Source organism: Hyaena hyaena, unplaced genomic scaffold (assembly GCF_003009895.1).
Source record: "Hyaena hyaena isolate Hyena2069 unplaced genomic scaffold, ASM300989v1 scaffold_362, whole genome shotgun sequence".
In the NCBI taxonomy this organism is placed as follows: domain Eukaryota; kingdom Metazoa; phylum Chordata; class Mammalia; order Carnivora; family Hyaenidae; genus Hyaena; species Hyaena hyaena.
The window spans coordinates 430861-444753 of record NW_024080998.1 but is presented as its reverse complement, the minus strand read 5'-3'; the positions used below and the strand labels follow the sequence as shown (position 1 = coordinate 444753).

The 13893-nt window shown below is 34.9% G+C and overlaps 1 protein-coding gene across 4 annotated transcripts in view; it reads right to left on the bottom strand.

Annotated features, from left to right (window-relative positions):
* The window catches only part of SPAST (spastin), a 57717-nt gene that overhangs the window by 8162 nt on the left and 35662 nt on the right, over positions 1 to 13893 (bottom strand). For all 4 annotated transcript variants that reach the window (XM_039250301.1, XM_039250303.1, XM_039250302.1 and 1 more), the window contains 9 exons: positions 10716 to 10790; positions 9383 to 9454; positions 8007 to 8082; positions 7673 to 7764; positions 7447 to 7526; positions 5225 to 5267; positions 4178 to 4257; positions 2763 to 2833; positions 603 to 643 (listed from right to left, as the gene is read on the bottom strand). In XM_039250301.1, coding sequence (XP_039106232.1) covers positions 603 to 643; positions 2763 to 2833; positions 4178 to 4257; positions 5225 to 5267; positions 7447 to 7526; positions 7673 to 7764; positions 8007 to 8082; positions 9383 to 9454; positions 10716 to 10790 — 630 coding nt within the window. The remainder of the gene's footprint in view (positions 1 to 602; positions 644 to 2762; positions 2834 to 4177; positions 4258 to 5224; positions 5268 to 7446; positions 7527 to 7672; positions 7765 to 8006; positions 8083 to 9382; positions 9455 to 10715; positions 10791 to 13893) is intronic.

The window sequence follows — 13893 nt, the reverse complement described above, 5'->3', positions numbered from 1 at the left end:
CTGTGACTCCCTCTCTCTCTGACCCTCCCCTGCTCACGCTGTCTCTCTCTCTCTCCTAGAAATAAATAAGAATATTTAAAAAAAAAAAAAAAAAAGAAAAAGAAAAAAAAAAGACTGATTTTAAAAGTTTGCTTACATAGTTATTATGATCATTCTGCATATCCAACTTTATACTTTCCAGGCAATCTTTTTCAAAAGAAACCTCATAAGAGGGCCTACCACATTAACAAAAGGTAATGAATTACATTACAATGGTATTGCTTTTATAAAGAGGAAAACAAACACTGAAAAACTAATAGAATACCAAGGAATTAACTTGTTAGAAAGGGTAAAATCCTCAAGTTTTCCATGATTTTCTTCTGTTTAGTAGTTACATAACATGATTTGACAGAAAATGACTTAATGACTATGTACAATGTTTTTTGTCCATTACCAAAGAACACTGTAAGAGACTGTAATTTGATATGTCTCTGTATTTTGAAATGAAGCAAAGATAACTTCTTCTAGCTTCTAAACAAATCAGAGACAAAAATCCACATAAAAGAGGAGTCTTACAATATAGAGAATCAGAGCAAAGAAAAGATAATTATAAAACAGTATACCTCGCTGGCAGACATATTCTTTACTTGTTCTGGTTTCAGTTCTGTAAAATATAAGACAGCCACTTAAAATAAAAGATTTCTAAGTTTAAATTGCTGAAAAGCAAAACCAAGTACAATGGTCTAAAAGTACATGCTTGATATAAAGTATTTATATTAAAAGACACACAATATTAAGCACAATTTATAAATGCTTAGAATAATATTCCTTCTTAGTAACTGAGAGGCATTCAATTTCTTTGCATATTGCCTAAGATTCATAAATTTTACAAATCTGAGAGGGAACTTAAAAGATTCAACTTGTTCTTTACAAAGGCTCTAGGTTATTTTTTTTTAAGCCAACAGCTTTTGTCTGCTTCAAAATAATAGCTAAAATATTCTGAAAAAATACAAATGGTTTATATATTAGCTACTGTTTGAGTCCACTATCTGAACAAGATTTTATGCCTCTAGCAGCAAGAGTTTGTTTGACTAGAATGCTTTGCCCAGAATCTCAAAATACATTTTCAAGGTTATACTTATTTTTCTCCAAAGCAGCAATTCTGAGTCAGTACACTGTCTTATTGCACAAGATGTGTTCTAGAAGCTGCATGTTCCATGTTCTATTTTATCACCACAGCCAGCAATCTGAGTGCATAGTTAAGAGCCTCACCCATCCACTGCCCATGCTGCCTGTGGAAAAGCAGCTGAGAATATCTAGTCTAAAGTGGTATCAGAATGGTATTTTCAGAATCAACAAATAACCATGAATCAACACAAAGCAATTCCTCAAAAGATATAATAATACAAGTAAAAACTTCTCTTAGATACTTTAATTTCAAGTGATATCAGAGTATCGAAGTTGAAAAAAGCCCAAAAGCAAGTAAGAACATTTTCCCTTTATTTTTCTTTTCTGCTTCTTAAAAATATTTTCTTTTCCTTTATGTTTTCTGCTGGCTACCTACTATCACGAAGGGAAACAGAGGTGGCTGGGTGGCTCAGTCGGTTAAGCGTCTGACTTCACCTCAGGTCATGATCTCATAGTTCATGAGTTCCAGCTCCGTAGTGGGCTCTGTGCTGACACCCCAGAGCCTGGAGCCTACTTCGGATTCTGTGTCTCCCTCCATGCCCTTCCCCAGCTCACACTCTCCCAAAAATAAAATAAACATTAAAAAACTTAAAAAAAAAAAAAAAAAAAAAAGTTGAAACATATGACAGATGGTAATTTATCAAGGTGAATATTGTTTAATGTACAGAGCTAATCACTATGTGTACTGAAATAAATATAATCTTGTATGNATGATCTCATAGTTCATGAGTTCCAGCTCCGTAGTGGGCTCTGTGCTGACACCCCAGAGCCTGGAGCCTACTTCGGATTCTGTGTCTCCCTCCATGAAAAAAAAAAAAACACACTAAACAAAAAAAAAAAAAAAAAAAAAAAAAACTAAAAAAAAAAAAAAAAAAAAAAAGTGAAACATATGACAGATGGTAATTTATCAAGGTGAATATTGTTTAATGTACAGAGCTAATCACTATGTGTACTGAAATAAATATAATCTTGTATGTTAACTATATTTCAATAATAAAAATTTTTTAATTAAAATAAAAAACTGAAACCTGTTGTTTATAATAGAGGTCACAGTCTACTGACCCATGGACGTCTCTGTATGGTCTGTGAGTTAAGAATGGTTTCACATTTTTGGTTTTTTTTTTAAAAACAAACAATAACACAAAAGAATATGCAATGAAGAGCATATGCGGCCCCACAAGCCTAAAATATTTACCAGGCCCTTTACATTCAGTCTAGAAACTACTTCATACCAGGATGCCTAGATGGCTCGGTTGATTAAGTGTCCAGCTTCGACTTGGGTCATGATCTCGCGGTTCATCCTGAGCTCTGTGCTGACAGCTCAGAGCCTGGAACCTGCTTCGGACACTGTGACTCCCTCTCTCTCTGCCCCTCCACCCTCATGCTCTGTCTCCTTCTCTCTCTCTCTAAAGAATAAACATTAAAAATTTAAAAAGAAAAAGAAACTACTTTGTTTCAAGTTTTCCAGCAGCTTCAATGATCTCCTACTACTACCTAAAAACAAATAAACAAAAAAACACTTCTCAATAGGGTTTCTTAAACTTTGAAAGTGGTCTAGTAATTAGGTCTAAATGTTTCAAGCTCTGTACACATACCTCGGATAGGACCCAGTGCTGCATCTTTTGCCAAGGCTGTTAGATCACTTCCTGAATATCCATCAGTCATTCTGAGAATGGAAAGGAAGAAAGAGCAAATTATTTTCATCTTTGCAGATTTAAACTCCTCTGTGTAGAAAGAGGGTAAAATCTAGTTTGCCTCTGTCATCAAGCAGACAGCTACGCACTTTGATTTTAGGGCACAGGAAGGTCCACTTGCTGAAAACAAACAAAACCATCTATGGCAGGTAGGCTCCTTAGAATGAATGTCACAAATTTTCATCATAAGAACCATTCCTTTAGATTAAGGCATATCTCCAGGAAGCTCCATTACATTGTAAATACAACAGCCATAAGCCATTGCTGGCCAACTGACACATAACCATTAATTAGTGCTCTGTAAGTTAATGAAGTTAATGTTTCTTTATTTTGACAAAGAACACTGCCAGTCAAGGTAGATTCCTTTTTTTTTTTTATTAAAATTTTTTTAAATTTTTTCAAGTAAGCTCTGCACTTAATGTGGGGCCTGAACTCAGAACCCTGAGATCAAGAGCTGCATGCTCTACTGACAGAGCCAGTCAGGTGGCCAAGGTACATTTCTTTAAATACAGGACAGACAGGGCGAAGGAAGGGTCTGGGGTAGAAGACATTGGCAAAAAGAGGCACACCTGAATGGGATGCCACAGTGCAGAGTCCTGGGCAGCCAAGAGATTATCAAAGGGAACTAAGAACTAGGGAGGGCAAAGAGGAAGAAGAAAATAAAACAGGAAAAGAAAGCATTTGCTTATCATATACTATGTTAAATAACTATAGAGATCAAACATTATTAGTTGAATTCTTTACTGAAATTACAAAGAACAACCTCAATATTTCCAAGTATTGAATTCATTCTTTCTTCATAGGTATCCTGGGACTCAGAGTGTTTACTAAAATTACTAGCTATTCACATACTTCAAAATTACTTTGTGAGATTTTTCAGTGACTAAAATTCAAAAAGTGCATCTCCTATATTAAGTTTCTACTTAAGTACACCACTTATAAATGAAGATGTGAAACTTAAAAAAATGATGTGCAACATAAAGTACAAATTTATATGAAAATATTTGTGTTGGTGTGGGCAGAGATAAGAGTCTTAAAATTTTTAAACTATTTTAATACCACTTGTAAGTTTTAATAAGTTTATAAAAAGCATGTACTGCCATCAGATATTTAGGTCATGTCTTGTAGAGGATCTAGAAATTTAAATTTAGGTAACAATGAGAGATAAAAAAACATAAAGGACGCAGAGAATAAGACAAGCAGTTTTCTGAAAAAAAATTACTCATTTCATACTTGAATTTACTTTAAACAAAAAAGAAGAAGAATTCTTAAAAAAAAAAAAAAAGTTTTAAGATAAACCAAATCAAATTACTCACCTAGCAAGTTGTGCTAGTTCTTTTTGGGTCAATGGGCTTCCTTGTTTACATAATAGATTTTTAAGTAAAAGTAGTCGTGTCTGAGAAGAAATATTAAAAAATTATCAGTCTGAAGAATTAGCTTAATGAAATATCCGAAAATTTGATCCAAATCCTGACTCTTATTTATGAGCTGAATGATCACACACGAATCACTCTAATTCTTAGAGCTTCACTCATGTCTGTAAATTAGAGTTAAAACTACCATTTTTTGCGAGTTCTTGAGAGACTTAAAGATAATCCAAATAAGGCACTACGAATTAGCCGCTGCTATTAATAAGGATGTTAAGGGTCTGAGCTAGACAACCACGATTTTTAAAAAAACACTTTATATGAGGTATGAATTCATATAACACTATTCTCCCCATTGTAAGTGAAACATTCAATGATTTTTAATAAATATACAGTTTTGCAACCATCACCAAAATCCACTTTTAGAATATTTCTATCACCCCAAAAAGTGTAATCATGCCTATTTGCAGTTAGTCCCCACTCCCATCTCTAGCCTTTGCAAACCACAATTTCCTTTGTTTCTAGGAATTTCCCTTTTCTGGACATTTCATACAAATGGAATCACATGATAGATTATCATTTACATCTGGTGTCTTTCACTTAGTATGTTTTTGAGGTTTTTCCATATTACAGCATATGTAAGTATCTCAACCCTTTTATTTGCTAAACAGTATTCCACTAAATGTATAAACCATATTTGCTTATCCATTGTCTAATATATGAACGTTTTAGACTCCTTACAGTTCTTGGCTATTATTTATAATGGTGCTATAAAAATTCTTTTACATGTCTTTGTGTAGACATATGTTTTCACCTGTCTTGGGAAAATTCTTAGGAATGGACTTATCGGGTCTTATGGCAAGTTTACATTTATCTTTTTAAGAAACTGCCAAATTGTTTTCCAACCTGGCTGTACCAATAATTGGAAGATCACTATTGTCAAGATGGTAGTCCTGGTTTCTGTGTTAAAAAAAAAATTCAAAAATAGACACATACCTCTTCATTTGGTAAAGACACATATACCCGTTTGATGAAACGCCTAAAAAAAAGGATTGGAACAACTTCAGAAACATAGTTTTGAATTTACAGGTAACTCTGTTCAAGTAGCAAATGACAAGAATAAGGTTTTAAGTAGAATAGTCAAGGTATCTGAATGCATTTTAGTAGTCATTAAAGTATAAAGTTATTTAAGACTTTATTTTTACATAACCTCTACACCCAACATGAGTCTTGAACTCATAACCCCAAGATAAAGAGTCACACGACTGAGCCAGCTAGGTGCCCCGTGAGTTACTCTTTAAAACTCTCTAGATAATGTTTAAAAATCCTTAATTCAATATTGTCATGTTCCTATATGGTTTTAATAGCAATAATGCTATTAAAACAAAAAATTTGGTATGAGAAGCAGAATAAAGAGATCTCCGCTGTCTTCTTGAAACGGAAAACAACTAAAATCAAAAAGGACCACAGAAACAGAAATGCAAACTTCATTATCAACAAACTAGGTAACATTTACACAACTAAAGTGTAGAAAGAAGGGCTGCCTAGGGCACTGAAAATTATAGTGGCAAAAGAGGATACACACAGGATCTGCTGCTATAGATTCCAGACACAGCTATCTGAGCACAGAGTTTTCCAAAGGAAACAGAGCACAATCTGAGGAGGCATAAAGCCAACCCCCATAATATAAATAAGCATGTGAAGAACCACTCTGCAAATCTTGTGAAACCTAGTTAGGCAGGAGCAGGGGAATTGCAAGCCAGGTAAGGCTGAAGAGAGAAACTCGAAGACACATCATCTTTGTAAGAAGACATCAATCAGTCCGGCAAGATCACAAACTGTCTTGCATTGACTAATCTTTATCAGGTATGGTTTGACTGTGACTCAGGGAGACTGCCTGCTAATCCAGTCTATTCAGACGACAACTCAAGATACTTGCTCCATAGCCATTCTCCTATAGTATGACTCCACAACTAGGTTTTCCAAGAAAACTCCCCTTTATTGAAATAAAAATAGTAAGCAAAACAGGCAAAAGCACATGGCTATTCTTTTAAGTGCTAAAAAAAGGGAAACAATTATAATAAATATAGAGAATATACACAATAAGATATTGTCATAGAGCAAATTAAATTTGTGACCAAATATATTTCTGTGAAATAAAATTATTTAATAAAAAAAATCTTTTATGAAACAAGAGCTCAATGAGCTATAAAGTCTCAGGGCAATGATATACAAAAGCTCAAGGAATTAAGACAACAGAAGATGAAAAATGGGAATGCAGAGATCCGGAAAGCAATGAAAAGAAAGAAGAAAACCACCAAAGACACAGAGATTACAAGAGTAGTAGCACAAGAAGATTGGACAGAAACCCAGTAAGAAATAAGGACAACAAACAAGAAGACAAACAAACAAACAAAAAGACCTAAGAGTTAAGAAGGATTAGAAAAGATATTAAAGGTATGGAAGACAAAAAGATGCAAAACAATGCATAAATTGTGTGAAAGAAAAAAACCAGAATAATATATCAGGAAAAAACAATTAAAGGTAGTATTAAAAATAATGTTCCTAAAACAAAAGAGGTTCCTAACTCTCAATTTAAACACCAAATCCCAGAAAAAATAAACACAGATCAACATCTTTTTCAAATAACTAGATTTCAATGGTTAAAAATTACATCCAGTAAAGAGAAAAAAAAAAATCAAGCTAATCCATAAATGTGAATAAAAAGCAGGCTGGCTTCAGACTTTTACACTGCAACGTTTAATCCTAGAAACAATGGAGCAATGTAATAAATTCATCAGGAAAAGAAAGGGAGGCCCAAGAATTTTATGCTTAGTCAAACCATCTTTCTAGTAGGAAGGGAATAAATTTGTTCAATCATACAAGAACACAAAGCATAGTTTCCATGAATCCTGCTTTTATTGGCTTTTCAGGAAGCCCAGTAAAAGAAGTGTAAGAATCAATTCTGGTTTTAAGATAATTTAATCCTAATCAGAAGAAATAAACAATTTGCCTGCAGCCAAAGTGAAAACTAGTTTTCGTGTATCATGTTGCCTCTGTCTTCAAAATCTTTAGTTGGTAACAAGAGGCCAAAGGATGAATAACAAAAGGGAAATGATTGGTCTTCAAATTGAGACTGAAGGAAATAAGACATATGATATGAACACAGGAGCAAATACACCTGTAACTGATATGTGTTTCTACATAAATCCCTATACCTGAGAACAGCCTCATCAAGCTCTTGTGGCCTGTTAGTTGCACCCATTACAAGCACTCTGTCATCTCCAGCAGATTGTACCTATAAGACAAAAATAGTTTTCAATACTTTTAGGTAAAGTGATAACAAAAATATGATAAAGATATCTGTACTTCTAACTTGAGTCATTTAATTGGAAAATATATACACTAAGATGCTACCTTAAAAATACCATAATCAATACTTACACCATCAAATTCTATTAGAAATTCAGTTTTTAGACGTCTACTAGCATCATGTTCTCCTTCTCTTCTTTCACACAAAAGACTATCAACTTCATCTAAAGGAAATAAAAGGATAAGACTTTAATTTAAAGCCAAGCTATACATGAGTCCTCTGAGATTAATCTAGTTTACTACTTAAGTTATTAATATTGTGGGTCCTAAGCAATTCATTAGTCTTTAACGCTGCACTTCCTGAAAACGTTTTCCTTCTGAATAATCTTTCTTATCATATCACTCAGATTTGGAGAGGGGAATTTCATAAATATTCAACTAACATAGTTAGAAAACATGTTCTTACCTATAAAAATTATAGAAGGCTGAAGTTCTCGAGCCACAGCAAAAAGAGCTCTCACCAATTTCTCTCCTTCTCCCACCTAAAAACAAGGCATTATACACTATAGTATACATAAAATGCAACATTATTCCAGCTGTTTAAATTTCATCACTGAAAGTGTAGAATCTAGGAATTTAATTTCCTTTCTTTGCAACAACCAAAGATTTGGTTTAAGAAATTGGGGGAGTAGGGTTACTGAACTGTCCCTTATAAAAGAGAAAAAAAAGACTATTACTTAATACAGTCTAAGTACTTTTTTATTTTTTTGGTGCTGAAACTAGGACTGGTCTGGTAAATACTTTAAAAAATGAAATCGATCTCTGTTTTGCTTGACCCTACACTCCTAAGACTTGAGAATGGAAGAACTATTAGGGGTGCAACTAGTGAGGAGACAGAACATTAGGGGAGAAAAGAGATACTGTACATATTTCTTAAGCCCTCGGTTGCAGGGTACATTTATAGACCAGTTAAGTTGCCAAGTGCTCTACTAAACTTAAATTAACTCTCACAGTATCAGTGACAAAAAGTTTGAAAGTATTTCTAGGTAGCCAAGGAGGTTTATAAACACCCCTTGTGACACTCCAGGGTCTGAAACGTTCTAATAAAACAATTCGATGCATTAAAAGCAACTAATAAAAGGGTCATGAGGCTTGGGGTAATCCAGTGTAAAAACTCCTCCATCCTCTAAGTGGCATCATTTTTTAAATTAAAAACTTAACTAAAAAAAAAGAATGGCCTCATATTTAGAATCACAGAGCAAATATTCTGAAGGACCTTTAAGAGATCACCTGCTTACCACAATTTTTTATAAATGAACTGAGGCCTAAAAGTGGTGTTTTCTTAAGGCCAGTCAGTACCCAACAGTTAAGTTGGAATCTCTATCTCCTAACTTCCAAGACCGTGTTTTCCATTATACTATGTGTATGATGTTGGGTACACCTGCTTTAATAACAATTCACTTACACAATTCCACATAGAAAATAAAATATAACCAAGAAAAGAGGTATCATTTAACAGTTACTTTTAATTACTTTATCAAAATGAGAACTCTGCCAATACCTGATCTTGGACTTCTAGTCTTCAAAACTATAGGACAATAAATTTCTGTTGTGTTGATGGTACTTTGTTACACAGCCCCAGCAAACTAAAACAGTATTTGACAGCACAATTCTAACTTTAAAAGAGCCTAACTTTGTTGTGAAGAGTGATTAATGTCCATCATATCTAAATAATAGATATAAAACTCAAAAATATTTTTTGTGTAATGTTATTACCATTTATACTTAGTTACAGTTAGACAGCAACGTAAAATATGACAATACTGAGAAAAGAACACTCACATATTTTGAAGTTAAACTTGCAGCACTTATATTGAAGAAGGTTGCATTAGATTCTGCAGCTACTGCTTTAGCCTTAAAAATCACAAGGACAAAACATTGTATTAGTTCACTATCTTCCTTTAAAAAGAACATTTGAGGGGTGTCCACATGGCTCAGTCAGTTAAATATCCAACTTGGGCTCAGGTCATAACTTCACGGCTTGTCGTTTGAGCCCCACATCAGGCTCTATGCTGCCAGTTTGGAGCCTGGAGCCTGCTTCCGAATCTGTGTCTCCTTCTCTCTCTATGCCCCTCCCTCACTCGTGCTACCCCTCCCTCTCACTCTCCCTCAAATAAACATTAAAAATTTTTTAAAAAAAGAACCACATTTAGTCAATTTAAACACTAGAAAAGATTTTCCAAAAAATATAAAATATGACACAATTCCTGATATGTAGCAATCAATGTGTTTCTTCTCAGCAATGAGGAAAAGGTCTAGGAAGAGCTATGCTTCTTTCCCTTCTTTCCATTCTCCTTATTTTTTCTAAGGGAGATGGACAGGAAGAGGTTTTTTTTAAAAAGGGTGTTATTCCCTTTTTAAATATAGAAAGATAACTGGAGAAAGACAAACAGCTAAACTCTTTGCCTCCTTACTTTTCTCCTCTAAAAGAACTGTACCGAAGAGGTATCCAGATCCCAGTAAAAACTTGGGCAAAAGGTACTGAAAAAAAAATATTGTAGGTCAATTATGCTTCAATAAAAAAGAAAGAAAAAAGTGTATTATCCTGATTATTTAAAGTTTTTATTTATTTTGAGAGAGAGAGAAAGCTCAGGCAGGGGAGACGCAGAGAGAGAGGAAAGAGGGAGAATCCCAAACAGGCCACACTGTCAGCTCGGAGCCTGACATGGGGCTCAAACTCACAAACTGAGATCATGACCTGAGCCAAAATCAAGAGTCAGACGCTTAACAGACTGAGCCACCCATGCGCCTCTTTGCTGAATATTTAAATAAAGCTGTTAATTTAGGAAAGAAAAAAAAAATCAAGGGATAGGAAGATACCCAATATAGGAAGGTAAGCTCTTTTGAGATAAAAATGTTATTATTTAACTTGGGAAATTAATGAAAATTACATTGTTAAATTTAACCATTCCAAAACATACTACTTGAGAGAACGTAATGTGCTTTCCATCTATTTCTTCATTGAAAACATTTTAAACTAAGTTTAAAAACTTAGGAGAAGCATACTATGGCAAAAAATATCATAAAAGTAACTCAGAGGCAACATAAACTTTTTTTCCACAATATTATCTCTAATTATCTAAACAGAATATTCAAATTTTAAAATAATTCTTACCAGCATTGTTTTTCCATTTCCAGGTGGACCAAAGAGTAACAATCCTCTGGCAGGAGCTCTAAGCCCTGTGAATAACTAAAATCATGTATTTAGTTCACAACTATGTTTTCCCAGACATTTTAAGTCTGTCATTTAAAAAGCATCATTTTGGGGGCACCTGGGTGGCTCAGTCAGTTGAACATCTAACTTTGGCTCAGGTCATGATCTCACGGTTCATGGGTTTGAGCCCTGCATTGGGCTGTGCTGACAGCTTGGAGCTTGGAGCCTGCTTCAGATTCTGTGTCTCCCTCTCTATCTCTCTCTGCCCCACTCCTCTACTTGTGCTCATACTCTCTCTCTCTCAAAAATAAGTTAAAAATTTTTAAAAAACAAAAAGCATCATTTTTGTGTAGCATCTGCCTAAACAGAACTCCTCAGAGTTCTAAAGAGAACACATATAATCAATAAATTGGTATAGTTATTAAAAACAGAAGAAAACAAAATTTTTAAGAATCTCATTGAAAATGAAAAAACTGGTTAAATAAGACATAATAAACATAGATATGCTTCTCTACTTCCTTTGGAAATCTCACCAAAACAATAGTAAATGAATAAAGAAGATACAAATCTTCAAAATAAAGAGAACACGAAGGAAAACAATAGAAGACACAATAAATTTTTGTAGAGGCGGAACTGACAAAGCATGGTAATTATTTTGCAGAGCTGAGGAAGCTAAAACCAAAGTGCTTGCTTATGAAGGGATACTTAAACACAATCAGCAAGTGGATGTGAACAAAAACCCTGGAAAAGTTAAGGATGTGGAGACATGTTATCTCAAAGAAAGAGCGGTAGGGCGGGCAGCCACAGAGGAAGTGCTTGGAAGTCTGTATGAGAAACAGCTAAACACATGTGCCTGCCCCCTACCAAGATTACCAGGTCCCAAGTACTCCTCTCACAAATAAAGGAGGCAGAGATTTTGTTCTTTAGACACACTACACCAGGGGCCCTTGGGTGGCTCAGTGGATTAAGCGTCCGACTTTGGCTCAGGTCATGATATCATGATTCGTGGGTTCGAGCCCCGCATCAGGCTCTGTGCTGACAGCTAGCTCAGAACCTGGAGTCTGTTTCAGAATCTGTCTGTCTGTCTCTCTCTCTCTCTCTGACCCTCCCCTGCTCATGCTAAGTAAATTTAAAAAAAATTTTAAAAATAATAAAAAATTAAAAAAGACATACTACACCAGAGTCTCCAGACTCAAAGACATCAGGCATGGCAGAGGGTCCAGAGTGAAGCACGAGACTGATACCACTTTGCTTAAGAGTGAAGGAGTATGTACTTTTAAGTTGAAACATATGGGATGGCTAATATTTAACTTAAATTTTTTTTTATTGTTTGTATATATATATTTTTTTACTGTTTTATTTCAAGAAAGTACAGAGTTCCCATATAACTTCCTACCTCCCCAATTTCCCCTATTATTAACATCTTACATTAGTGTGGTACATTTTTCACAATTGATAAACCAATATTGATATGTTATCAACTGAAGTCCATACTTTACATTAGGGTTCACAATTTGCATCATGTATATACTTTTATAGAATCATGCAGAATAGTTTCACTGCCCTAAAAAATCCCGTGTTCCATCGATTCCTCCTTCCTTCTCTCTCCATGAGGAAACCACTGATCTTTTTACTTTCTCCACAGTTTTGCCATCCCAGAATGTCATACAGTTGGAATCACAGTACTAGCTTTTGCAAGTTGGAATCATTACCAAATGCATTTAAGATTCCTCAGAATATTTTTGAGACTTGATAGCTCATTTCTTTTTTTGTTAATTTTTAATGTTTATTTATTTTTGAGAGAGAGAGCAAGCAGGAGAGACACAGAGAGAGAGGGAGACACAGAATCCAAAGCAGGCTCCAGGCTCTGAGCTGTCAGCACAGAGCCCAATATGGGCCTTGAACCCAGGAACCGTGAGATCATGCCCTGACGTGAAGTTAACTGACACTTAACTGACTAAGCCACCCAGGTGCCCTGCTCATTTCTTTTTAGTGCTGGATATACCACAATTTATCCATTTACCTATTAAAGAATATCTTGGTGGCTTCCAAGTTTGGTAAATTACAAATAAAATTGCAATAAACATTTGTACGCAGGTTTTTTTATACAGAGATAAATTTTGACTCATTTTGGTAAATATTAAGAGTACAAGTGGTAGGCAGCATGGTAAAAGTATTTTACTTCTGTAAGGAAGTGTCAAACTGTTTTCCAAAGTAGCTATACCATTTTGCCTTCCCATCAGCAATAAATTAGAATTCCTGTTGCCCCACACCCTCACTATCATTTGTCATTGTCATTGTTTTGGATTTTAGCCATTTTAATAAGCGTGTGGTGGGGGTGCCTGCATGGCTCAGTCGGTTAAGCAACCAACTTTGGCTCAGGTCATGATCTCATGGTTCGCGGGTTCAAGCAGCACCATCAGACTCTGTGTTTACAGCTGAGAGCCTGGAGCCTGCCTACTTCGGATTCTATCTCCTTATCTTTCTACCCCTCCCCAACTTGTGCTCTGTCTCTCTCCTTCAAAAATAAACAAACATTAAAAAAATTTTTTTTGAAAACAAAAAGTATGTGGGGGAATCTTACTGTTGTTTAACTTGTAATTCCCTAATAAAAAATGATGTTGAGCATTATTTTTTCGAATATTTGTTTGTCATCTGTGTAGTGTCTTTAGTGAGGTACCTGTTCAGATCTTTTGCCCACATTTTATTTTAATAATTTATTTTTTAATTTACACACAAGTTAGTTAGTATATGGTGCAACAGTAATTTCAGGAGTAGATTCCTTAATGCTCCTTACCCATTTAGCCCATTCCCCCTCTCACAACCCCTCCAGCAACCCTGTTTGTTCTCTATATTTATAAAAGAGTCTCTCATGTTTTGCCCCCCTCCCTGTTTTTATATTATTTTTGCTTCCATTCCCCGATGTTCATCTGCTTTGTATCTTAAAGTCCTCATATGAGTGAAGTCACAGGATATCTCTCTTTCTGTGACTAATTTTACTTAGAATAATACCCTCTAGTTCTATCCACGTAGTTGCAAATGGCAAGATTTCATTCTTTTTGATTGAGTAATACTCCATTGTGTGTGTATGTGTGTATCACATCTTCTTTATCCATTCATCCATCGATGTACACTGGGC